The sequence below is a fragment of the Corvus cornix genome, chromosome 7 (assembly GCF_000738735.6).
Source record: "Corvus cornix cornix isolate S_Up_H32 chromosome 7, ASM73873v5, whole genome shotgun sequence".
Lineage (NCBI taxonomy): Eukaryota > Metazoa > Chordata > Aves > Passeriformes > Corvidae > Corvus > Corvus cornix.
The window spans coordinates 34,486,153-34,513,232 of record NC_046337.1 but is presented as its reverse complement, the minus strand read 5'-3'; the positions used below and the strand labels follow the sequence as shown (position 1 = coordinate 34,513,232).

The 27,080-nt window shown below is 42.7% G+C and overlaps 1 protein-coding gene across 1 annotated transcript; it reads left to right on the top strand.

Moving 5' to 3' along the window:
* The first annotated feature begins 5,463 nt into the window (after positions 1–5,463).
* Positions 5,464–25,342, top strand: FRZB (frizzled related protein). Its single transcript, XM_039555226.1, has 6 exons — positions 5,464–5,932; positions 15,501–15,548; positions 19,857–19,922; positions 21,894–22,098; positions 22,325–22,388; positions 24,339–25,342. The coding sequence occupies exons 1-6, from the start codon at positions 5,479–5,481 to the stop codon at positions 24,447–24,449; spliced, it is 948 nt and encodes a 315-aa protein (XP_039411160.1). The 5' UTR covers positions 5,464–5,478; the 3' UTR covers positions 24,450–25,342.
* The last annotated feature ends 1,738 nt before the right edge of the window (positions 25,343–27,080 follow it).

The window sequence follows — 27,080 nt, the reverse complement described above, 5'->3', positions numbered from 1 at the left end:
TCTGTGGATAAATTGAAAGCCTGTAATACAGAATTGGCATAATTCTGTCTTTGAAATGCATGTCAGTTAGGCTTCTTGGTGTTTAAAGATAAAGCAGCATATTTTCCTAGTCATACTACTAATTTTACCCATAACATGGATGCAAAACACTGGGCAAATAGAGGGGTTTTGCTGCAAATTCAGGAACACTGGCAATTTGAGTAAATATTACTAGGAAAAAAATCTAGAAGGCATGCAGACCCCAAGAGCAAGGGATAGTTAATAATGAGCTGTCTAATAAAAACAGCCCCAAATATTGCAGTCTGAAAGACTGCATTAAAAGAACCTTTTCTTCTTTGCTACTTCCACACCATCCATGGAGAAGCCTAAAAGATTATTAAAATAAGTTAATATTCCCCTGTGTCTTATCTACCTGAGGGAGCTGTAACAAGATCCTGGCTGAAACAGGAAATATACAATAAATCCCATTTTTATGACTCTGTAAGTCAATGATTTTATAGTTTTAGTAACAGGCATGTAAGAAGTATTTTAGGGTTTGGTTTTCAGTGAGTTTCTTGGCTGTTTTTGGTTTGTGGTTTTGTGGTTGTTTTTCTAAGGCAGTGTATATAAGCAAATTAAGTCACGTGTAATCCTGAGATTGCCAAAGAAAGAGAACAGGAGAACAAAAACCCATTCTAAAGAAGTGTTTTTCTCAGCTAGTTTTATTCTTGGGAACATTCTGAATAGATACGGTCACCTTTTTTCAGTTGGAATGGGCAGGACCAGACCATAAAGAACAGTCCTGGTTTATAAACAGCAGTCCATGGGGTCCTTGGGCAGCCTAAACCAGTGGGATGATGGGAAGCTCCCCAAGCACAGAGTGAGCTTGCATCTTCTCTGAACACTACCACAGGTCACTGTTCTGAAGGGTCTGGCAGAACATACAAACTGAAAGTGGAGAGATGACTTATTATAATGTCATGTAGAGCTTACAGCCTAATGCAGGCTGTTCACTCCAGTGCTAATGAGGTTTATGGTATCTAAAATACAAATGTGCCTGCACACAGGCCCCTGCATCTTCAGAGCAGTTGTTAGACGAGGAAAAATAACACCCTTGTTCTGCATCTTTTCCTGATCTCAGATTTTCCCTTTCTGAAATTCATAGAATTATAGAATGGCTTGGGTTGGAAGGGACCTTAAATATCATCTCATTTCACCCCCCCTGCCATGGGCAGAGACACCTTCCACTAGACCAGGTTGCTCCAAGCCCTGTGCAACCTGGCCTTGGACACTTCCAGGGATAGGGCAGCCACAGCTTCTCTGGGCAACCTGTGCCAGGACCTCATCCCCTCACAGCCAAGAATTTCTTCCAATATCTTTCAGTTTGAAGCCATTCCCTCTTGTCCTGTCAGTACTAGTTTGTTTTAGACACATACTCATGTCTCAACCACTTGCAGACTATGGAATTAAATGCATCCACAGTATATACTTAGTTCCTCTTCTCTTAGAAATGTAAATACAGATTTGTTGATCTGCTGAACTCTGCCCCAAGCCAGAATAGGTGGGACCTGTTTTGATCTGGTCTTTCATCCTCCCTATACCTCCCCTGGCCTATAAGCACCCCCTGCTTATAGAGGTAAGATGCTGGGGTGTGTATATGGGGATGTTTCTTATCTCTAAAGGGAGACTATAACACTTCAGGATAGAACTGATGCTAACAAATACACTTGGGACTGCCTTGACTGCAACGTGTTCATCTTGACCAAACCCATATGTGTTTCTTACTGTTGCAAAGAAGGCTTCAGATTCCAGTTTTATTTTTTAATGAGGTCATATTTCTATATTTCTATTCAGTAACGTAGTTGTTCCAGCCTAAATTTTAAATACATGTATTTTTTTATTTTAAGCCATGAAGTTTTCCTAATGGACAGTTCTAACAATGGAGCTGGACATCCAAGCATCTCAGAAAACCAGCTCTTGCTTCTTAAGCCTGTTGCTGTTTATCTGCCTCCTGCAAGAGAAGAACAAAGGGGGGCAGGCAGTGGGGGGTGGGGGGGAAGAATAGATACTATGTAAAGGAAAAACAACACAGAAATAAATTAATGCCAGGCATCTGGAAGCTGTTCCTTACTTAGTTTCCTTTTGGGGAAGGGTGCAACAACAAAGTCCACAATCCCTTTTCATCTTCTCTGCAGCCCTCCTCATTTTGCTCTGTTTCTGTATCCCCAAATAATGTTGGTTGGCCATGCCCAGAGCTGTGAGGGTTATCCTGCCACCTCCTGCTGAAGTCCATCCTCATGGCACTCCAAGGCAACTAACTTGGTTTTTTTAAATGGCATTATGGATGAGTAAGTTGGACGCACTGTTGTGGGTTACAGTAGTTCTTGTGGGGATTAATAATACTACTACTACTACTAATAAACAACCCCTTTTTTCTGTAATTTTTGTATGAGCTACTCTAGAGGCAAATCCCTGCCTTAGGCCTCAACCCCACTGAGTCCTTGTTTATTCTAGGAAATGACTTTGTGTGATACTATGGGCTGTATTATTACTCTTTAAATTTATAGGTCTGTACCAACCCCCCAAAGTCTACCACAAAATTCACAGGCATGCAGTGCTGATCTCAGTCTGCTGCCTGGGCATACTTTGGTTAAGAAATTCTTGCTGGTCATGCATGACATCGAGCTGATAGAATGATGATACCATAGTTTGACTAAGCCCTTTTGGAGTTGTCCAAGATAAGGGATTTGATTGTTGTCACAACCCACCCCCAGAGTTTTAGCACTGCCCGCATTGATGGAAGCTGTAGAAAGAGATTTTGTTTCCTTCATAAATCTTAAGAAAGTGGTGGGAGAAAAGGGGGTGACATTCCTGACAGCACTATGATAGCACCCAGAGTAAAAGCTACTTTTTATTTTGAGACTGGTGGAAAATATCAGATACCACAGCACATGCTTTCTCAGCTAACATGCAAACTCCCTAGTCACCATTTTCAGTATGTAAACCTATTATAGTTCCAATTAGCAGTTTTGGTGTTGTGCTGCAACTGCACGTGAAGACAGAGAGTAGCTTGGTAGTTCGCCAACCAGCCATTTTATTTTCCTGCATATGTAACTCCACATGCAGGGCAAAGCACTGTGGCCACATTTTGATAGCATGAAACCACAGCCCTCCCTCACTGTCTCTTTTTCTGCTTTACCAGACTGCTCATGTGTTTAAAAAGGTGTCAAGACTGGCCATAGTGCTTCTGTATTACAGAAAATAACTTGGCAGACACGGGGGTGTAAATGTTTGGTTAAAATAGCAATGTTTCAGGTCAGCAATCAGATTGCCTAGTTCCAGCCAGAGGTGAATTTTTACCACCTCATATAAGCTGATTTATACTGGAAGCATTAAGAGGTAATGAATGCAGACAGCCCTGTGGGCTAGCAGCCCCCAGTCCTGCTGGCAGCTGATCCTCTCCCAGGCACCAGCTGCACCAGGAGCTTGCCAGCAGAGCAGGGCAGTGGGTGATGCTCTGCCAGCTGAATGGATGGGAGGTATCTTCACACCAGCATTGGAAGATGTGAAGCCAGATTGCATAGGAATGTGTTTTAATGTTTGTGAGCTCATGGGGATGCCAGCATTTGCTGTCCTGAAAGAATTTTCAGTAATTTTACTATTTAAATAAAGAAGTGCAAGGTCCTCTCATGTCAATCATGTAGACTTGGGGCTAAAAAATTAAATTTTTGGACTTCATAGCCTTACTGCAGGCATAGGAATATTCAGTATTATCAATGCTTTTTTCCTGCAAAGCACAGGAAATGTTTTTAAAGCTGTTCTGTGTAATTATCAATCTGAAAAAATATTCTCAGAAATAAAAACAGAGATGGGAGAATTTCATATTGAAGCAGAAAATTCATGTTCAAGTAGTTCATTCATGTTAATGGGTACTTTGCATTGCTCTGGCCCATCTCACTGGACTCAGACTCTCAGGGATGCACCGCTCTCACACTCACCGCAGTCAGGTAAGGTCCCAATGTATTCAGTTCCCAACCAGCTGGATAAGGTTTTTATTACCACATACTTTTTTAACATGTAATTTTTCATACTGCAAGGGAAAACTCAAGCCTGAGGCTTTGCTATGACTAAATTTGAAGAGCTGAGAAGATGGGTAAAAACAGTTCTCTCTCTAATTCCCCCTGCAAATGAGCAAGCTTCCCTTTGCCTGCCTTCCTGGCTATTTTGCAAGCCTGGATGCAGGCTCAGGGTCAGGGGCAGCCTGACTGATGGCTCCCAAGGCTGTCATATGCACATGTGTGTGAACATTTCTTCCCCCCTTTGAGGCCCAAATTTTCTTCTAGGAGTACAGGGAACAAGGCTTTGGTCCTTGAAACTAACAACTGCCTGTGGAGGTAGGCAAATAAAAGGTACCTTTACTCCACTGGCCATATTATAACTCCTTGTTTGCTTGGCATGTGCCTTTGCTGGAGCCAGGACATCAGCAGCTGAGTTAAAGGATCAAGGTTTCATCTGCAGTCATAAAATTAAAAACTGCAAGAAAGCCTTTCCAGGCTTAGGACCCTGTGTTTTTGAGTTTGTATCCATGGTTGCTTTCACAGCCCATTCACGTTTTTGGTCTGGTTTCTGAGCAGTGGCTTGTGGTAGGTGTGTTTCTACTCACAGGTTTGATTTAGTGGCAGAAACTGGAATAATAAATGCATGATCGAGCAGTTGCTCAGTATGTTTATAACTGGAAAGAATTTATTCAGCTAATAAACGTCAGCTTGTTTTCTCTGTGCATCCTGGTCTAGTGGAAGATGTGCCTGTCCATAGCAGGGGGTTGTAACTAGATGATCTTTAAGGTCCTTTCCAGCTCAAACTGTTCTGTGATTCTGTGATTACATCAAGGTGCTTTTTTTCAGATCAAGTCAGAACTCCCTTTATTGTGCCACTGCTCTTCAAGGTATCTTAAACATCTGGCGTCTTCAATTTTTTTTTTTTTAACCTTCTGAAAAGAAAACATCCTCAGCTGCTCAGCCGAATCTCCCTCATTTTTAAGCCTCTCAACATTATTACTCTCCTCTAAAACTGGTCACCCATCACTGTCTAGGTGACGTGCTTTTGGTGTGCACCTCCTGCTTAAGCATTTGCATCCAGCATAGTGTGTGCAAAAAACCCAGGTCTTTCCTAAAAAATATATGAATGTATTTCCGAGAGATTGGTCTGAAATCGTGTTTCATGTTCACAGTAAGGTTTTTACTTCGGGGAGAATTTAAGCGCTCGCTTGCTTTCCGGCGAGGACGAGGCAAATTTCTCTCTCGTTCTTCCCAGAAAGCAGAGCTCCCCCTCCCCTGCCCGGGGCTCTCCTTTGTTCGGGGCCGGGCTGCGGGGCGGAGAGGCGGGACCCCGTGAGCGCCCGACGGGGGCAGCGCGGAGGGGCTGAGCCAGGGCGGGCGGAGCCGCCCCCGCGCCGCGCTGTGCCCGCTCGGCCCCTCGGTTACCGTCGGGGCGGGCGGCATGTGGCGGGGGCTGCCGGTGCTGGCCCTGGCCGGGCTGCTGGTGCTGGGGCGGGCGCCGGCGGGGCGGGGGGCGGCCTGCGAGCCGGTGCGCATCCCGCTGTGCAAGCCGCTGCCCTGGAACATGACCAAGATGCCGAACCACCTGCACCACAGCACGCAGGCTAACGCCGTGCTGGCCATGGAGCAGTTCGAAGGGCTGCTGGGCACCAACTGCAGCCCCGACCTTCTCTTCTTCCTCTGCGCCATGTACGCGCCCATCTGCACCATCGACTTCCAGCACGAGCCCATCAAGCCCTGCAAGTCCGTCTGCGAGCGCGCCCGCGCCGGCTGCGAGCCCGTCCTGGTCCGGTACAGCCACGCCTGGCCCGACAGCCTGGCCTGCGACGAGCTGCCGGTCTACGACCGCGGGGTCTGCATCTCCCCCGAGGCCATCGTCACCGCCGAGGGCGCGGGTGAGTGCGCGGGGACCGGCACCGGCACGGGGACAATGGGCAGCGGGCGGGGAGGGCAGCCCAGCCAGCCCGGGAGCCCTGCCTCCCCTCCGACTGTTCTCGGATTCTCTTTGCTTTGCCCTTCGCTCTTTTGCTCTTTTTTCTCTGCCTTTAGCAGCCGCATCGCTGCTGGAAAAGTTTTGCTGTTGGGCACAGAGTGTGTGTGACAAGTGACAGCCCCGCCACCTCTCTGGGGAGCGCTTACGAGTGTGGGAGCGACAGCCCTCGTTCCACATGAACGGGAAACGTTTCCATACCACTCTTCGGTGATCCATCGGCAGCGGCTGCTGGCAGAGAAGGAAGAGCCACCAAAGTGAGGGGCAGCCCTCAGGCTGCCGGCTCCCTCCTGCTCCTCTCTGCTCATCTCCAGCTGCTCTCTCCCAAAGCAGGTTGCTCCCCTCCCACACAAGGCCACCGCTCCACAGACTTTGGGGAAAGATCTGTGCCCAGAGGAGCCCCAGGCAGGAGCTGGGGGCTGGGGTCTCCCCAGACACCTCCTATGCCAGTGGTGGTACATGCACACCTGAAGGGGAGAAAACATGCTCATCTCAGTGGTTAGCACTGAAGGTACAGGTTACAGCACAGGTTCCTCAGCAGGTCCCTGGGCTCTAGATTTATGGCCAGGTGAGGAGCGTAGCAAAGTGCAGCCTACCACTGTGTTTTGTTCCCAACGTCTCTGAACTGAGCCAAATGCTGCCTCCTTCACCTGAGTCAACTCCAGCGCAGCCCTGATGATGTCTGACCACTGTGGCCTCAGAGGAGCTGTTGGAACCCCTCAATTTTCTCACTGCATCCTGTTTCACCAGCTGAGCTCACTGTGATCCCACAGGATGGCTGGTGCTGGGTGTCCAGCTGCCACCCAGCAGTACTGTCGGAGGCAGGAGCATCTCTGCACAGTCAGGCGAGGACTGCTGACTGCTCAGGCCACCACCATGCTACAAACCTGCTGTGGTTTAGGGATCCTGCTCTTGTCACAGCTGCCTTTGGGCTGGAGGAGTTGGCAGGACACTGCTCCAATGTGGTGAGCTGAGCACCACAGAAATACTGAATTCAAGGAGCTATTGAACGGGAAATTAAACCAAGCCAGTGGGTGGTTATCACGAGTGAGCTCTGACCTTTTACAAAGTGACTATGGTTCCTGTATGTTTTCAGGAAAGCATTTGCTGCTGATGGAACCAGGCAACCATTTTCTTTGATGCAAAGTTAAAGTGATGGTGGGTCTGCCAGACCTCTCCATCAGAGGAGTGGGAGAGCAGTACTGGGGTGGGAGAGCTGACCAGAGGGGTCAGAGCAGAGCAGCACCCATGCACCCCACAAGCTTGCTGTGCTGCTACCTGGCTCCTTCAGTGCCCACTGCTGCAGTGCTGGGTTATGGGAGCTCACTGACAGGCAGCAGATCTCACCTCTCTGTCCTCCCCCAGCAGTAGCCTGGGAATGAAAGGGGGATTTTTCATGCTGTGCTCAGCACAGTATTTGACTGTGCTTCTGTCCCACTATCAAATGCTTTATGTATCCCACTGCCAGTAATGCCAAACACCGTAATTCCTGTTTTCTTCTCCTAACAAAATATCATGCTTCGGTTTCCTGACTGTGCCCCCCAGCGCAGCCTTCCCAGGTAAGCTGCTCTCTCCATCTCCATTTATTTACAGGCCAGACAAACTCTACTCCTTCTCTGACTCCATTCCCTTACCCTCTGCACCTCTTGAAACCTCCATACCCTGATATCTCCAGTCATTACTGCTATTTCTAACTTCTAACTGCTTCCCTCTTGCCTTTTCATACTTTTTTCCCCAGCCCATGAATGCAATCATCTATTTTTGCCATCAGCTGCTGCTCTCTGAGGGCTGCAGTCCTGCTGGGGTAGTTTTGGGGAGATGTGGTTTTGAGCACCAAGCACCTTTCCCTGCAGCATTGAGGTGCTTTCAAAACTACCTTAAAAATGGCTTCAACATGAGCAAGGTTTGGCAGGTCTGCAGCGATTTGAAAGCAATCACATTCAAATCTGGAAGGAGGAAGCTTGGCTGAAATAGCCCCCAAGTTACCTATTTCTGAGGACCTCAGCAGTACAATAACCTCTTTGAGGGATTCCAGGGCCAGATCCATGAAAACTCTCTTTCAGTGAATGAGAACCTGATGACATTCTCATTTCTGGGCTGAATATTTTGAACTGATGCATTATGCACCAGACTGAAAGAATCCTTCTTGAGGGAATAAAACTGTTCTTTTAGAAAGCAGAGGGAAGGATTCCTGTTCTAGGAAGAGGTAAGGTGAACACTTTCAAATCCAATTCTCCAAATAAAAGATTGCAGCCAAGTAGGAGACACGAATAACCAACTGCCTGATGAGAAGCATGCAGAATACCTGCTTGTATTTGCTTTCATTTATCTCCTAAGCATTCTAGCCCCTTCTGCTGTCTGTAAACTACATCTAATAGAGCAGTCAGAAATATAAATCCATTGTTTTATGGCTTTCTGCTGTAGAAGGGGCTTTTTCTATTCTTCGGTAGTGAAATCTTGTTTTTGCTTTCATTCTTTTGCTACCTGTAACAGGGTTCTACTGTTTCCTCTCCTCTTGAGGTTTCTGCATTATTGCTGGTGAACATTAGTACATTTATCTAGTCCCTTCCATAAGGGAGCAGCCTTGCAGATGATGTAGTCAGTGTTTGTCCTTGTCAGAGCAGGGACTGTGTTCACAAGCCCAATTTCCATCAGTTGTATTCCCTGCATCCCAGTAGCCTGTGACTGTTGCTATAGAGGAACTGTGGTTGGTAAAATCTGTGATAAATCCCAGTAAGAAGTTCACTTTCAGCTGTTGAGGCATAGTCCACCACAGACATCTTCTAGGACATCTTTCCATTTGAGCCTAGGTGGTGAGAAAGATCTAGACACTTCCTGTCACAGGACCAAGGGGCTAGTGACATGGTGAAGGGGTGAAGCAGCTGCTGCTGTGTCTGTGATGGAGAAAGCTGACAACAGTGCTGTGTTTTGGGCTCAGTTAGAGGAACAGCTGTGCTCACACCCTGGGCTCGTGCTGATCTCCAAAACCCGAGTGGGAGTGCTGATTTGGAGGTCTTAAGTTCCTCAAGTTACAGAGACCAGCTTGAAACAAGTGTCATGTGGGAAGTGTATGTTTCTCAATTTTTCATTCTCTTTGGGAAACATCTGGGTTCCTTTAAAGCCAGAAAGCAGAGGGATGCTACAGGCATGGTGTAGGTGTTCTGGAGGTGAGTGTGATGCTGAATATTTTGGTTTTTTGAAAGATCCAACAAATCATCATCCAGGATGGAGGATGAAAGAGCATCCTGACAATACATTAACACCTCAGATATCAAAGAAGTGCATGCTAATGTCTGAAGTGTCCTATGGCATTTATCCCACATCCCTGTCCTGTGCTTTTGGAGATGAAAGTGGTTCTGCTTGCAGACATTAGTACAAGCTGTCTTACATCTCTGGGAGGTCCTGTTCATTTGCTCCATATATTTGTCTTCATGTGCATATGCTTATTCTTCCTCCATTCTATAAGATTATCTGCTTCCCTCATGGCACGGCACTGCCAAACCTTCTTAGGTCTGTGAAGCAGCAGGAACTGCTAAGAGACAAAACTGTCTCTAATCTAGAATTTCAGAGGCAGGACCTATCTTTAGTTTTACAGGTAATAAGTGACCAGTGTTGATGTTGGGATGCTGACTGAAAAAGCATCTTCAACATGTGTCCTTGGCTGCTACTGCCTAGCAGAGTGTTTATGTCTCAAGTGAAATGTTTATTCCTGTTTTGAAGAGGGAACTAACAACAAAACCAGAGCAGTGTGATGGGTACTGTGCGTATGGGAAGACAGATCTATCAGGCAGGTTGTCTTATCTTCTTTAGATAAGAAAGTATCTTGAAGTCATATTGGCCTGTTAATAAGATGTTGGAGGAAAGGGAAGCAACATCACAAGGTATCAACCATGTGTAGATAAGACCCAAACTATGATAAAATATCTGAGGAGAACTTTGAATTTTTTTTTTAAAAAACACCATCTCTTAAACATTAAAGAAAATTATAGACTATTCACATGATGGACACCTATTTTCTTAAATAAATATGAACCCATGATTTCTCCATGTTGCCCAAGTCCTCTGTGTCTGTCTGCAAGAGTTCATAGTAACCCAGTATGTTAATTTGGCATTACAGGCTTAAAAGACAAGTGAACAAGCCATTTCCCATGCTTGTTTCTTATATATTATTAACTTAATTTCCAAAACAGTGGTTTCCAAGCTCCAGATCAAATTTGTTGTGACTCAGTTTTTGCCTAGCTCTACTTAGAGCAGTCGATGTTCATGACAGTGCTGGGGGAGTGTTACAGACTGTGCTGAGGATGAGCAGTCATACCCCGGTTATCATTTATAAAGTTGAGATTTCTTTAGGTCTTTGCTTGAAACTTGGGAGCAGCCTCATTTCTCAGTTAGATAATAAATCTATTACAAGCTTCAAGCTTGAAAGAGGACAGGAGCAGTAAATAAGAGAATTTAAATCTTAGTAATGAAGATACCACCAATGGTGTTTGGCGCTCGCTACAGTTTGGCTGAGTCCCCTGGATTTTACAGTCTAAGCATTTAGTCAATACTTGGACCATTAAATGTCATCAAAACCTGGTGGGATCTGTTATGAGGAATCATTTTTTATGTGGAGCAGCCATGTTGCTGGCTGCTCTACAACTTGGAATTTGAGTTCTTTGTATTAAATGTTAACTAGAATCAATTTTCCTATCACTTGGCTTTTCTGTGCATGTTTTTGCTACCAACTTAGCAAAGATCCTCACTGTACTAAGAGCTGAAGTAAATGACAATGAACTCATGCATTGTGGAAGGGTTTCTTAATTAATGGGACTCACAGATGTCTCAGTCTGAAGGTACCCAAGCAGCAGCCTCTGGCTGTGGTTTAGTTCTTTGGAACAGGGTGCCTGGAGTGGCTTTGGTAATAGCTGGGCCACATTCTTTAATCATAATGACAATCAGGATCGTGTTATTTTTGGCCTTCCTCTGCCTTTTAAAATTTTTATTTATTTAAACAGTGATATAGGAAATATGTTTGCTCAAAACTAGGTATTACCAAGTTGTTTCTCTTTTCCAAACCTCTCATCCAAATCTGTGGTATGGGCATTGTTATTTTGTACATTTACTGTGTACATGGCTTTTATTTAGCTCTCCTTGCTAGTGTTTTGTGGTTTTTTATATAGAATACTTCTGAAAAGCAATTAATTGAGATGGCTTACTGGAAAAAACTGTTTGGATTTTGTCCCCTGCTCTCCTAAACAAAATTTAATAGGAAACTCTTGGATTGGGCTTCTGGATATAATATTCCCCTCTTTGGCAATCCTGCTAATCATCACTGACAGGTATTTCTTTCAGAAAGATTGCTTTGCATAGATAGAACCTGGCAGAGGGTTTGCCTGTGAAGAGAAGTGGAACAATAGGAAGTCAGTTGTTTGGGGTTTTAATAGCTTTTTTTTCCCCCTCTCTGTCTGCGTTACAGCTGATGGTCTCAGCAGTGCGTGTCTCCTGGTGGAGTCAGGCTGCTAGGGACAGGGGCTGGGAATTCATGGGTGCTCACACCCACTTAAGATCTGACAAGTAGCTGGTTGCAGGCCTGGCCTGGACCCTCTTCCAATCTCCTCTCTGGTAGGTGAGAAGAGACCAGACTGTATGAGCTTAACTGGGGAAAGGGTCAGAGAAATGAGAAGGCTTTCATGAGAGATGTCATACAGTGGCAGAGGTCTCCAGTCCCCTCCATGAGCCCATGCTCCTGTCCTACTGTAGAAACCAGTCACCCCTAAATAGGCATGAATGCATTGGAAAAGATAAGCATCAAGGCAAGGTCAATACTTGCCTGGCCCAAGTCCTTGCAAGTTAGGAAATGATCTATGAAGTGATGTATCAGTACCTGTTCACCCTTCCTTTGCTCACTGATGGGCACCATGCTCTGACCACAAGGCTGCACTGCTGCCTTTGTGCAGGCACAGAAACCAAGTCACTTCCATTAATGGGTGCTTTGCACACAGTGTCCAAATTACTCCGGCTGCACACCCAGCTACTTCATTGGGTAGTACTGGTTTGGGGTAGGACAGGTGACCCGGCAGTGCAGAATTAGGAGGTGGGTTGAGGCTGTGGTGTGTTGTAATTTGGTTAAAAACAAGTTGGGTACCTAAGAGAGTATGGAAACATCTGGCATAAAGCAGGTTAGTTCCATGCTTGTTTGCAGGACCAGGTTTATGCTGGCCATATCAAGTGCTCACCGGTCCTCCTTGTGTTGGTGTGAGCTCAAAGGACAGTTCCTCAGCCAATACCCATGAGCATCATACTCCACATTGTCCAGGAAAGTCTGTGAACCCTTTACTGGGCTCTGGTTTATTCTGAGTTGTAATTTCAATGTGAATTGGACTTGGTTTGCTTGAGCACCATGAAGTCATGCCTGCTTGGGATCTGTCTTTGGTTTAGGTAGGGACAGTGCACTTCAGGGCTTCTTTTTCCTTCCATGGATGGAAGATGGTAAGCATTTAATCTGATACTTCTCTTGTCTTCTCTGTGATGAAGATTTTTTTCTGCTCCCATTAACAATTTTGGTGGAATGGGGAATGTGCTTTGAAGGTATGAACAAACTATCCCTGCAATACCTGTTTTGGTAGGAATTTTAGCTTGCTGGCCCACATGAAAAACTAGAGGAGTTGGCTTGGGCATATGCAGATAGCCTTCAAGGAAACCTGAGAATGTGGCCAAGGCAGCTGTGTGAGAGGGGCAGTGAAGCTGGAGAGCTTTCTCTGCAGGGGTTTCGGACGCCCAGAATGGTGAACATCTGAGGCCAGTCCTAGGTACGCAGAGAGGCCTATATAGCCGCCTCTCTGTGCTTGGTGGCTGGAGGGTTTTGCAGACCTTTTGTCTGTAGTTGGAGTGGATGGGAGGATTATCAGACCATAGACCTGAGTGCTCTCTATGCTTTTATCACATCAGACATCAGAAGGAATTGTAGATTTAAAGCTACAGCTTGGCTAAATGAACAAGAAAATAGATAACTGGCCCAGGAGAGGAAGAATGAGAAGTGTGGTTATCTTTTTCTTACCATTTGCAAGAGTGAAGTCATTTTAGTTCCTCTTTTATCATGTCCTGGAATACTGGAACGCGTTTGATACAATATAAAATGCATTCTTAATGCATTGAGAATAACTCAGGTGAATAACCAAAATCAAACATGTAAGTAAGAATCAGCTTGTATAGTTTGACTTGTTACAAGGCAGCATGGTGAAGATTCAGAGGTTCTATGGAAGTACCTGATAAGCAAACACCAGATTGGCTCCATAAAAATGTTTGGTTTCTTCTATAAACTGAGATCCTGTAGTAGTTTGGAACTTTCTTTGCAAGAAAATGGATGTGATATTGCCTTGGTTTTGAAAGACAGGTGTCTGCTAAGGAAGGCAGAAGCCTCCCTTGAAATGGCAGATATAACCCCTTTCCCTCCGAGTTATTATAATTTTGAAATCAAGGGCCTTTAGGCAAAGGTGTGGGAAATAGGAATAACAGTTCTTTAAAACCAGTCGAACAAAACAACAGTAACTATGGCAGTAACAGCAAACAATCACAAACCCAGTGCCAGCCTTCTCGGCTGTCAGGCCCTTTCCCCTTGGGTGCAGTTCCGCTCGCAGCCGGCAGGGGCGCTGGCGGCTCCCGGTGAGCAGGGCAGGTGCGATGGTTCCCCCGCGGCTGCAGGGGGCACTCCGGAGCGAGCTCGGGGAGCACGCGGCACTGGTGCCCTGGGATCCCGGGAAGGGATGGAACAAAGGCTTCACAAACCCCAGACGGCTGGCCCTGGTGTCCGGCCGGACTCTTGGGAACAGCAGACTGGAGCGGCAGGCTGGAACGGCGGGCTGGAGCGGCGGGCTGGAGCGGCAGGGACGAGCACAAATCCTGGAGGACAGACGAGATGTATCCAAATGGGGAACCCCCGGAGGTCAGGCAGGCAGGGCGAGCACGGCTACAACGCAGCGAAAGCTCGAAGCAGCAGCGGGGCAGGGCGGCCACAGCTCGGCCTCCAGCAGGGCAGGGAAGGCGGCTTTGGGATCCCAGTGTTGTTTCCAGCAGAAAGAAAAATGGCTGAAAAAAAGAACCAGCAGCTCTTTTCTCTGCAGCTTCTCTCTCCGGACACCGAGAGCGAACTGAACCCACACCCAGGTGAAACAAAGGAGTAGCCAGGCCCACCCCACCCCCAATGGGCAGCTCTTTTGTCTTCCTTAAGTACAGCCATTTGTCCCCTAGCAACATGCGTACGGGAAAAAGTTCCTTTAACAGAAAAAAAACCTAGGACTAAACTAAAACCCCAACAGATATTTTATTAACTACAGGACACTGAATATAAAAGAGCATCTGTTCAATCTTTCAATGCTATTTTCTATACCCTTTGCTCTTTATGTTGGTTAGAATAATTAGTCCTGAAGTCTCACATTTTTTTTAAAGTTAATTATTATGTGAGGGAATTAGTTGTTTTTCAGTTTTAGTCTTGCCCTGACTGATTTAGCTCCATCCTCATTTATGCAAATGAAGTTTCATGTTGCTATGAGTAATATAAGCATTCATTAAGGTGGAGATTTTACATTTTTTTTAAACAAGCAAAATTAGAAGGTTAACTGAGTAATATTATTTTTCTCGTAAACAGGTATTTTAGAGAATGTATTTACAGAATTTGTGATTAAATAATGATCCCATCCCTTAAAATGTAATCCACACATCTAAAGCTGTCACGAATACTGAGTACGATGAGTGTTCCGGGCTGTCTTACAGCTCATGCTGCAAGAGAGGAGCTTTTGTTACATTTGTCCTACATTGTAAAGGCAGCGGTGTTGCCTCCATGATTATGTAAGGATCTACAAAAGATGATTGTAGGATATTAGATTCCAGAATTGGAAAAGCAGCATAAATGACTAAGCATGCAAAATTACAAAAGGGCTTTTTCTTTGAAAGCTCATTTGTTTTTCTGTTTGATGTGCCATTCTAATAAAGTGTCCTGCCTCTCTCCCAATTCAGTGTGTTTTTAAACTGAGGGGAAGGGCTGAAACATTTATTTTGGCATTTCCTACAACAGTATAATTATGGTTGGTTGATTTGATTTCCTCAGTAACCAAAAAAAACCCCCAAAAGTAATTTCTCCTTCATTATCTAATTAAATGCAAACATTACATGTGTTTTTTGTAGGTGATCAAAATTCATTACATAAATGTCAATCCTTGTCTGAAACCTGCCAGTCTGTAGCAATGGAAATTGGATATTTAGTATGCTTCAGCATTTAACATGATATGCTGGATTCAGGTGAAATTTGGGTAAGAAATTGTGTCAACTTTACTGGATTGACCTCTAGAACATTACAAACTGTTTATTAATGAAGTTATTAAGTTTCCATATACTAAATATTAGACAAAGAGAAAACATTGTAATGTATGTGTAGTGAAATAATCCAGTATTAAAAATACTAACATTTCTTTACGTATTTTACAAATCCATGCCAGATTTCCCTATGGATTCTAATAACGGCAACTGTAGAGGTGCCGGCATTGGTAAGTACATTCTTATAAAACTGTATAATAAGCTGAAGACTTTCAAATCCTTTAAATATTTGATTAAGTAAGAGGGGTACTGAGTGATACATACTGAAATACTTTGTCTTGACTGAGAATACTGTAGATTGTGCTTTTGCATTCCAAGGGCAGGTGGGATTTGGGGCTGGTCAGCCTCAAAATGTCCATCAAAGAAAGAGGGCTGTGCTGATTTTATTGAAAGTTTTTTCTTGGACAGAGAGAGTAATCATTGAATTGATTTTTCCCTGGGCAAAACCAGTGAAGATAATGGTTCATTCTGACCTTAAAGTTTGCAAATTAAATTCAGTACTCTTCGTAGATAATGGCAATACTTGCGTTAGCCTGAGGAGATTGAGGGTGGGACCTTCTGAAGCTAGTTTTATTCCAGCAGGTCCCCTGTTGTTTTTTATTTCTGTTTTGGTTTTGCTGGAACTGAATAAAACTGAATAAAACCCCTTGAACATTACCACTACTTGCCAATGCAAAGAAGCAAAGCCCAGGTTGGTAACTAATAATTATAGGAATGCGAATTTTTTGCTCAAGCAAGTCAATGACTGTAGATTTCCTTGAATTTTATTATGATTCCATCCGAAGTTTACCTCTTACGTCTTTGTCAAGAAATTGACACTTGGAAGCCTAAAATTGGCCACCACGTCTTTCCTTCTGCAGAGGTGTTGATGAGCTACAGTGTGCATTGATGTTCACTTCAATAATGTAAACACCTAAGCATGGTTGTTGAACCTAACCTTAGATACCTATATATATAATTTCAGCATTAAGCTTTGTGACCAAATTGCAAAAAGGTATTAGTAATGCCCAGTTTATAATACAGTTTTAAAATTTAATCAGCAGGTCCCAATGTGAAAGCAGCTGTATAGGTGTGAAATGTTCTTTAAATCACAGTGCATACCCTCTAGAAACCCAGGTATAGTTAGAAAAACTCACAAAAGCAAGCTTTGCTTTAAATCGTCTTGAGCATGGGACCATGTCTGGAAGACTTGCTAAAGATATTTGTTACATTAGTATCTTTATAGTTTTAAGCCATTTTCAATTGTGTGGCATTGAGAAAGTAGGGATTTCATGCTCGACACTGACTGTACAAAGAGCATACAAGCTTCACTTTGACTATGAAAGCAAAGCTGCATGCTCTCAATGTCACCTTATATCAAAACTATGAAGCGTATCTTTACTGCTGCCTGTCCATAGGCATGTAGAAAGTATGTAATTCCAGTGAGTGACCCGGCAGTGGAAGAGGAAAGTTTCAGTCATATTGTTACTGTTGTGATGCTTTTCGATGACTGAAAGCAAAACCAGACCTAAAAAAATCCCCACTGGAAAATAGGGTAAGGATGCGCAGAAAAATTGCTGGTGCAATATCTGCTGATATCACTGCCTTTTACTGCACATACATGACTTCCAGTTCAATGTGCTACATCTGTTTGAACTGACAAACGCAGTCGGACCCTGTTTCAAAAGGCCATGTTTCAAAATTGCTTTATTTATATGTTCAGTAAAGTTAATTTGTAGTTTTGCCATTGTAAATAGAGTTATTTTGTTTGTTTTGCAAGTAGCAAACTGATGTATTTTTTTAAAAATCCCATTCTCCACTCTGTGGTTTCTGCAGCTTATTGCTTGTGCTGCTGTGCATGGTCGCAGGCAACAGTACTCTTGTGTTATCCCTATTTGAGACACCATTTTTCCCTGGCAATATCTGCTGGCAAAACCTTCTCTCTGAGTCTGCATGGGGTTTTTTTGGGAGACCTTTTTTACCTCTATTGGCAGTGAACTACATTGTTTTCTGCTTCATCACATGCTCCTCCAGTGTCTTAGAAAATTTTTCTAGAGTGTTTTTTTTATCCTTGGTTTGTCAGGGAAGTGTTTGCCAGGTGTGAATGCTTGTACGGGACAGTATTACAACAAAGTTTTTGATTGTGCATGCACATATATTTAAGATGACACAGACGTTCCTTGGTAGCAATCCATGGGGAAAACCATTTTCCCATGTAGTCCATGTCTTACGGCATTTACAGAGTGAAGTTTTCAAAGATAGAGATTTTGAGCAGTTGTTAGTCCTCTATTGACTTGAATGTTTAATGGCTAGCTGTGATCTCAGTCAAAGCCAGTGGGAGCCTCTGCTGCCTGTCTCTGTGCTTGGGACATACCATTGTTGTGGTCCCAGAGCTCTTCTGGTAATTCTGTCAGCTTCTGAGGAGGCTGTCAGGTAGGATGGGATTTTCCCTCAGCATCAGGCAATGCAGTACATTTTTATAGCCACCTTTTGTGGGTGTTCCTGCTCCCTGGGGAAAGGTCAGCATTTGCCTTCCTTTGAAAATCACTGTAGCAGGAACTGGGAGAGAGGAATTGGTTTTCTGGCTCTAACTTTATAAATGACCTTGGCAAATGACTTTCGTGTTAGTTTCTGTATCTCTAAATAGTAATTAGGAATAATGCAGCATTTTGTAAAGCTCTTTTAAATGTAAATTTAAAAAGCATGAGGGTGACCTGCCCATGTTCTTCAATAAGAACATGGGCAGGTCTGTGGTTTAGAAATAGAACTAGACTAATAAAATATATTCTGAAATTAATAAAGTAAGCCAATACTGTCTTAAAACTGAAGGAAATGTGAGACTGTGTTTTTGTCTTGCAATTTAGTCTATTTTATTTTACCTGCAACAGTGCAAAGTACTGTAGAGCAGGAGAATGTTACAGTGTACGACTTGCTGGACTTGATGCTGAGGTGCCAGTGTGAGCATGGCTCATAGGAGCACATCTTTTATGCTCTGCTTCAAGACAGCTTATAAAAGCAGCTATAATTTGCTCTACAGTATCCATGAGCTCACAGAGGCAGAAGAGAAGCCAAAAATCACTTCCCTTCTCTGCTTTTTTTATTTTAACACAAACTCATAGGAAAGTTAAAGTCTGTAGTACTCTCTCTATATATAGATTCCTGAGGATGTGTTTGAAGTTCAAGGAAACAATATGCTTTTCTTTTGAAATGTTTTCCTCTTTCTGGTTATTTTTTTTTTGTATTTTCAGCTACAAAAATTCTTCCTGTGGAAAATAAATCATGATTTGAGAAGTTGGTAACCATATGATTCCATCTTTTAAATTTTTTTTTAATATGCAGGAATCTTACATAGCAAATAAGAGATCTTTTTCACTCTTCATGTTGGATTTAACTAAATCACTAGCTTATATGCATTGATATTTACAATGATGGTGTATAGAAATAAGTTGGCATTAAAATAGATGGCCATGCATATGTAATACTGGGATCTGCTGTTTGAAATTACTCCACCAAACCACGCTTAGACACTAGTGTAAAATAAGTAAATATTTGCATTAGAACAACCAGCCCTGAAATACCAGTGGTGTTAATGAACATGTGGGTCGGGAGCTTCAGCGTTAGCACTCCCTGGGCACTAATGAAAATGTTTTTACCTCTGTTAGAATTCCCAGCTGTCTAGCATCTGCACCTTTGGAAATGCTGCTCTGACAGTGCTCATTTGTGTTGTTTTTTGAAGGCTATCCTTATGGCCACAAGGACTAAGAATTTCTCTATTTTCATTAAACTTGGGCTTCTGGGTCATAATAAAATTGTGTAAAATTTACACAATTCCTAATGGTGAATTGGATGGGCCTCTCAGCAACCTGATCTAGTTGAAGATGTCTCTGCTTATTTGCAGGGGGTTTGGACTACATGACCTTTAAAGGTCCCTTCCAATGCCAACTATTCTATGAATTGCCTGCTAGCCAGAATATCCAAGTTTGCTAAACTAACCTGAGATACCTAGTATTCAAAAAAATGTTCAGTCATGCACTGCCATAGTATTTTCTGTGTCTCTATTATTGTCTGTATGATAAAAGGAACAGAAAGGAGGGCATTCCTTAAGTCTAGTACAGAAGAGAGAACAGCATTGCAAGGATGGAATTACAGCACCTGCGAGCACAGGAGTGACCAAGATTGAACCTTGAATTGGCTTAAAATGATGATTTTGTCACTTGAGACTCAAAGTCTGTGTGTCTTTGTTGTTGTGTTGTGGTTTGGGTTTGGCTTTTTTTAAATTTCAGTATGCCAGCTTTTCTCCTAGGAACATTTAAGGTCTCATGGACAGTTCCACTTCTCCCAGCAGAATAGGCCAGGAATGCCCTGTGGTTTTTAGTATTTTACTGTAATAAACAAGTCAATTCAGTGAAATTTTTGTTAGGTGTGACCGCAGGGGTTTGGGAAGATCGTTAATGAGTACGTATTCTTTTCTTTCTAAACAAAGCTTTCTGTTTCTGTAGACCGCTGCAAGTGCAAGCCTGTAAAAGCTACCCAGAAGACCTATCTACGCAACAACTATAACTATGGTAAGAACAGCTGCATGGCCAGCTCCCAACTTCTTTTAAGGCTGCAGGAAGGGGAAAGTTTTCATTAAAAAAACCTAAAAAAGTTCACAGTTACTGATGGTAGCCCAGTGTTACTTATTACAGGAGGAAGGTGTAGTCAGAAACATTTTCAAATTAGAAGGATGGAGGGGATTAGCTTAATATGTTAGTACAAGAGTCTTTGTTGAGTTATTTCCGTTTTAGTGCAGGCATTTGGTGTTCATGTACTTCTCTAGTGTGAACAGTGATGCAACAAAAATGACATTGTGGGCTGCTGTGCCTGAACTGCCTCTGTGATTTCCAATATACTCAGCTTTTGCAGAAGGGGATGTTTTTAGTAGCTTTCATGCTCACTAGCTCACCATGAGATCTAACAGGTTCTTTTCCTTCTGGTGTGTCAAAGCCAGCAATGGACATCTTGCCAGCTGTGTTATGCTGTCAGTAACACCTGTAAAAGTGCATGTGTCCTGGTCTTCAGGCATATCACAGGTCCAGGCTAATATTTTTCTTCATACTGTTTGTTTCAAGCAAATTAGGCTGATAAAGCCACTGAATATATATCATGGGAACTGAACAATTGGGCCCTTCCTTTTTCCCATTAATCAGGTGAAGAGCCTTAGGTTCGGTGAACTTAAAGGATTTATTTAAATGGTAGCGATTGTATAATATTTATTAGGATTACACATTTATAAAACCAGACTCAGACAATCTTTTTTTAAATTAGTTGCTGTTAAAAGCTAAAAAATTATAACTGTATTCAAACACTTTTTAGGTCACTAGTCAGTTTTATGTTGTTTTGGTGGACTTGTTTATAAAAAAATTAGAGTGACTGTTCTCTAGGCAGAAACTGCACATGGCAGAATCATTGAGCATGCTCCTGCCCGTTTTCTCAAGCTTTTGAAATTAAAGAGGTTTCAAAATGCATTTGAAATATCTCCAAACTAAAGCAATGTTTTATTTTGAGATCTTAAAAGGTTTTGAGAAAGGGGATCACTTAGGGTAAATTGTGCATACTAGATGCACAAGTTAGTGTGTGTTGGCAACTGCATTTAATGTGCCTGCATGCTGGTTAATGGTGTTAAGGGCAACGTATGTGAAGTGAGGAGATGTGTAAGTCCATGGTTTTCTTTCTTCTATATTACCTTTTTCATATAGGAGACATTTGGAATTTGGGGTATCTCCTGTTTGTAGTGGAAAGGGACTCTTGTTTGCAGGCTGTGATTGATGTGGCATTCTCTAGAGCATGACCTCTGGGTTGGCTTTGCATTTGCATGTGGTATCAGTTCACTGGTCACCATGAGAGAATGAAAAGCTTTCCCTTTGAAAGGCAACCCTTCCTCCTTAAGGCAAAAAGAAGGGGTGAGAGAGGAAACAATTAGAGAGGTCATTGGGTCAAGATCAGGAGCATTTGAAGTTCATAAAGAGCAGAGCAGATTAGTGCTGGGTCACTGGAGAGAGTAAAAAACATAAGGGCCTGTCATCCAGCAGAAGTAGTGATATGAGAAGTTTTAATGCACATTTGATTTTTGTGAAAGGTTCAGAGTGATAAATAAAGTTTGGTCATCTGTAATGCAGGTAGTCAAAGAGGGAACAGTCACAGCTCAAGGGAGAAGGAGAGCATACAAGAAATAGATTTAATATATTTAACGTGGAAAGAGTGAAGAAGAAAGGAAGGAAGTCAAAGCCTGATTTAAACAGGACGTAAATCCAACTGGTACATATAACCCCTGCTCCTGACCGTATCATTAAGAGACACACAGAGATACCTGGACCTCCTTGGTGGAGGGTAAAGTAATGAAGGGAAGAGATGGGGGCAGAGACATTGCAGGAGTTCAGCTAAGCTTCTGATAAAGGACCATGCAAAAGACTAATCCCAGACGTCACCAAGAACACCTTGGGGGTGACCTGGATTATCTGCTGCTTCTAACAATGCTCTTTGTGACTTTTCCCCAGTCATTCGGGCTAAAGTGAAGGAGGTGAAGACTAAATGTCATGATGTCACTGCAGTAGTGGAAGTAAAGGAGATCCTGAAATCTTCCCTAGTGAACATTCCAAAGGATACTGTAAGCCTTCACACGAATTCTGCCTGCCTGTGCCCACCACTCAGTGCCAATGAAGAGTACATCATTATGGGCTATGAGGACGAGGAGCGCTCCAGGTAACTCTTTCTGTGCTATCCTTGCAGCACGTTTGTTGTTATTGCTCCCCTGTCATAAAGCTGAACGTCAGAGCCAAAAGGAAGGAAAACTTGGCGTGGGTGTCTGTGCATCTCCTTCATGGTATTCAGGGAGGGCAAGGCTCTCTACAGGCACAGAGACCTTAGTCTTGTGTGTGTTGAGTTGTATAGCCTCTTGATGGAGTAACTGGTTGTCTCTGTTTTGTAGGTTACTCTTGGTGGAAGGCTCCATAGCCGAGAAGTGGAAGGAACGTCTTGGTAAAAAAATAAAGGTAAGAAAATACCTCACCAGAAGTCATATGTTGTGGGTGCCATAAAACATCTAAATAAGGGACTAAAATGCATATGCTGCCTCCAGTTAATTAATATCATGTATCGAAAACTAACTTGGTGTGTTATTTGCTGTATTACTTAGAACTGCATGCTGAGTAAACTAAAGGGATACATTGAATTATTCCAAAGTATCCCAGTGTAGCGGCAGTCAAAACCTCTGTCTCAAAAAAGCAGAGAGTAGGAGTCCTTTAACTCTGTAGGCAAGCTGTGCATTCCACAACACATGCCTGCTTAGTTGGGGTTGTGATATGAATTAAAAAAAAAACAAACAGACTTGGGGGCTTTACAAATGTTTTTCTGACTAAGTCAGGATTATACTTTTAAGATCTAATATTCTTTAAATAGAGTTCTGCTCTCACCAAATTTTGTGGATTAGCAACTATTTTAAAGTCATCTTCCTGACTTGGCTGAGGGAGGAACCTGATAGGGAAGTCATGTCACAGCAAATTGGAAGCAGTGAGCTCAAATGCAAGCCATGTATTATAGAATCATGGAATGGTTTGCCCACCTCGTCCCACCCCCTGCCATGGGCAGGGACACCTTCCACTAGACCAGATTGCTCCAAGCCCCGTCCAGCCTGCCCTTGAACACTTCCATGGATGGGGCAGCCACAGCTTCTCTGGGCAACCTGTGCCAGGGCCTCAACACTCTCACAGTCAAGAGTTTCTTCAGTATATCTAATCTAAGCCTGGTCTCTGTCACTTTAAAGTCATTACATGCCCTTGTAAAAAGTTCTTCTCCATTTATCTTGTAGCCCCTTTAGGTACTGGAAGGTGCTCTAAGATCTCCCTGAACCCTTCTCCAGGCTGAGCAACCCCAACTCTCTATATGAAAATATATTCTGTTTTTTTCTTATTTAAATGTTTTCTAATGCCTTCCAATTTCTGTAAGGATTGCCTTTTTATGTTTCAATGCGCTGCAAAGTATCAGTGGTTTTGACATTGTTAGGAGTGTCACTTTACACAGAATATTCTTATTTTGACACAATTTCTCAGCTATTGATTTGCCATAATGGTGTTGTGCATGTGCAAACCAGTCTGCTCTTCCACTCAGCACTTTCTTCATCAGTGTAAGGGTCACTGGCAGGAAAATACTGTTGTGTTTATAAATGCAAGATTTTCTGTGCACATTTCTTACATCAGTGGAGATTACAAGAGTGAAAAGACACAGGGATCTTATTTCAAGTTGTTGTTTGATTTGGCAGAACCCTAGGAAATCCAGTGCCACAGAGGAAATATCACATTGCTGCCATGGGCTGACTTCTGCTCAGTTTCAGTTCTTGGGTGGTAACATCATTTGTTGGAATTTTTTTGGGGAACATACTTACTTTCTCACTTGTTTCCTTGTCATCTGTGACTTGCTGCCTTTGCCCTCGCACCCAGCCTGGGGGTGTTGAGGACCCTGCCACATCCCCACCCACTTGTCATCATTGTCTTCCTTTCCAAGAGCGTCAACAGTTGTACCAATTATATTTATTATGTCTTTTCTTTTTTTTTTAATTGTGGTTGCTATTGCCTGCAAAAATAAAAATAAATAAATAATAATAATTTTAAAAAATTAACAAAAATCACTTGACTGTTCTTTCATCCTGCTTCCCCCGAAGACTGCATGAGTAGCTTCATTTAAATTTTCTTATTTTGAAGGTGAGTCCCCCTTGTGCTGAAGCCATTGTGCCTTGTATCAGACCCTTCATTCAACAGAGGCTACAAGAAAGCCAGGAAACAGTTTCCCTATTTAAAGTGACTTTTCCCAATAAGCTCTCATTCCACCCTTGAGCCCAATGCAGGGTAAGGTGGTGGAAATAGTAATGGCTTTTCTGCTTTTGCTGCTGTTTGTGAACACATGGCTCTGTAATCTCTCTTGTAATTTCTTTGCCTTTCAATCTGCAGCGCTGGGATCAGAAACTCCGCCACCTTGGAAAGGGGAAGGGAGAGTCCGGACACAGCGACTCGCCTCTGAAGCCTGGCAAACCCAGCAGTGCCCGGCAGGCACGCAGTTAGATGTGGGATGCTGCACGGTGACATGCAGGGGACTGTCTACCAAGACTTCATTGTTGGAGCAGCAAAGGAGAAATTGCACTATTGCACGTTATATTCTAATGTTTACTACAAAATAATGTTTTAGCTTTTATTAGTTTTTATTCTCCCTCTTGTTGTTTTCCACCTTTTCCTTTTTGGATATGGGCAAGCTCTGGAAATGTATATTTTTTTTCTGTTACTAAGAACTGTAGAAAACTGCCCTTACAAGATGAGGAAAGACAATTTACCTTTTTATTTCCTGAATCTTCTTGGGGAGAAAATTCTGATGCAAGCAGGAATGAAATCTGGAAAAGACCATTGCTTAAAGTCATGACTCACATTGGCTTCCCCTGTTCATTCTTTCTTGGTCACTATTTGCTGAAACTTGCTCTGTTTTGGGTAGGTTGTTATCTGGGTTTAAGTGTATTGGTTTTTATTCTGAAATATAATTCTGAAATACATAAAAAAAACTGTTAAGAGAACTGTTTGAATCAGTACAGCTTTATTAAATTTTCTTACAGATAAACCAGTTGTATAAGGCAAAGTCTAACTTAAAATATTTCCTGCAACAAACATGATGTGCATGTACACAGGGGACCTGGGTTTTCCAGTGCTCTGGGCCTTGAAGGAAAGATTGTCTAGTTCTGTAACCAGAACTTATAACATGCTTCTTCTCTTATAATGGCAGTTTTTTTTTCCCCTTTTCTCAGCTGAGCTGTAGGAGTAGACAGACTCACCAGGCCTGCTTCTCAGCGCAGGTCTGCCTTTTGATTTTGTGATGTTATTCTTAAATCTGTGCCTACATAAACAAGTGTTCAATGCTCAGTAACATATGTCCAATAAAGAATTGTAGCCGCCAACAATTCCTTACCTGACTTCTGAACCAACATGATATTTCTAATACTACTCTTGAAAATTTAAAAAAAAAAAAACTTAATATTTGTGCTTTAATATAAATCTTTGCAGATAGTACCAACATATTCAAAATTATCTTTGTTTTTCTACTCTCCCATGCTTAAAAGAAATTAAAATGAGGTACATCAAAGAACAATCTTCTTTGGCATAGTCTGCAGAGGGGAACCGGCTCTGCTTATAAAGAACAAATGACTGTTGTGTTCTAGTGGTCAGTAGTCTTTAGTACACTAGGGCTTTCAGTAAGAAAACAGTGTTGTTAGCTTGTGGTTTGAAAATATGATCATGATAAGTAGGACAGAAATATTTGGGAATATTATAATAATGCTGTTTTAAGATTTCAGTTAATAACCAGCAGTCTTGGGACAGATTTTCCATTGGGCTGGATACCAAGAAAGTTGAAAAAGAACAACTTCCTGCAACACTCAAATTTTTATTTGTAATTGAAAATAAAGGGATAATATAGCAGAAAGATTGGTTCTGAAAGCTGGGAGAAGGATATTAATCCTCCAGGTATTAAATCCTCAGTATTTTCTCAGAATCACACAGATCACAGAATCATTCCGTTTGGAAAAGACCTCCAGGATCATCAAGTCCAAGCTGTGATTGATTTCCACCATGTCAGCTAGACCAGAGCACTAAGTGCCATGTCCAGTCTTTTCTTGAAGACCTCCAGGGAGGGTGACTTTAACAAGTATTTCTACTGAGTTGGTAAATAACTGAACAATTTGTTAAGTTGTGAATAGCTTGTTAAATAATGTTAAAAACCTCATTATTTACCCCAAAGCACCCACTGAAATCACGTAGATGAGCACTGGAATCGCAGGGTCTGCAGTCACCGTTCATCATGTCGTGTTCTGCTATGAAAAGAATTGTGAAATCATAAAACCCTGTTAAAGATGTAGAAAATCCCCAGACAGCTGGAAGTTTATCCTTCTTAGCCACCACTTCTGAAGATGGGCTCTCCCATACCATTTCTCTGTGATTGACAGCCACCTTTATTTAATCCACTTGCAACCCAATACTGACATTAGTCGCATTAAAAATTGCCAGAGCAGAGCACAGTGCTGCACTTTAAAACCTCAATAAGAGAAAAATGAGCAGTGTTTGTAACAGTCACACACGTCATGATGTTACAGGGAAAATATTTCCCTAATTGTAAGCCACCAGATTGCTTTTTTTCTAGAGGAATTAATCATTTTTCATTAACACGTGAAAAATGAGGGTGGCATGATGGGCTGCTTGAAAGAGGCAGGAGGCATTTTTCACAATCCCTTAATTAACTGAGGAGCCTTTTACATACTCTGACACTGCTTTTACCCCATCACAGTGATTTCAGTGACTGAACCTCTGCAGCATCACCCAGACTCACTTGTGCTGGTACAAATGACATCCAGGGACAGATGGCACAATATCAATTATTTCAATAACTTTGAGCAGCATCGTTCCCACATCTGTTTTGTGGCCTGGAGCATGCTGAAATGCTCTGTTGCTCAAAAGCTGCAGTTACTGCTTTACCACATCTGTGAGAGCTTTGTGACGAGCTGGACTATTTTCTTGCTTCTTCCCCAGGAAATCCTTTTCTGCTCTTTTTGTGCATATTTTTGATGTGATCCTACCTTCAAAAATGCACTATATAGCACATTCTTCTGTAGGAGCACACAGCCTTCAGCACAGTGTTTTCAAAGACATCCACTTGGG

What these genes read in the sequence shown, in the direction of transcription:
- FRZB (XM_039555226.1), top strand. Translation starts at nt 5,479, where the DNA reads ATGTGGCGGGGGCTGCCGGTGCTGGCCCTGGCCGGGCTGCTGGTGCTG. An exon ending in CGTCACCGCCGAGGGCGCGG is followed by an intron (nt 5,933 to 15,500) that starts GTGAGTGCGCGG and finishes AATCCATGCCAG; the next exon opens with ATTTCCCTATGGATTCTAAT. An exon ending in GAGGACGAGGAGCGCTCCAG is followed by an intron (nt 22,099 to 22,324) that starts GTAACTCTTTCT and finishes TCTGTTTTGTAG; the next exon opens with GTTACTCTTGGTGGAAGGCT.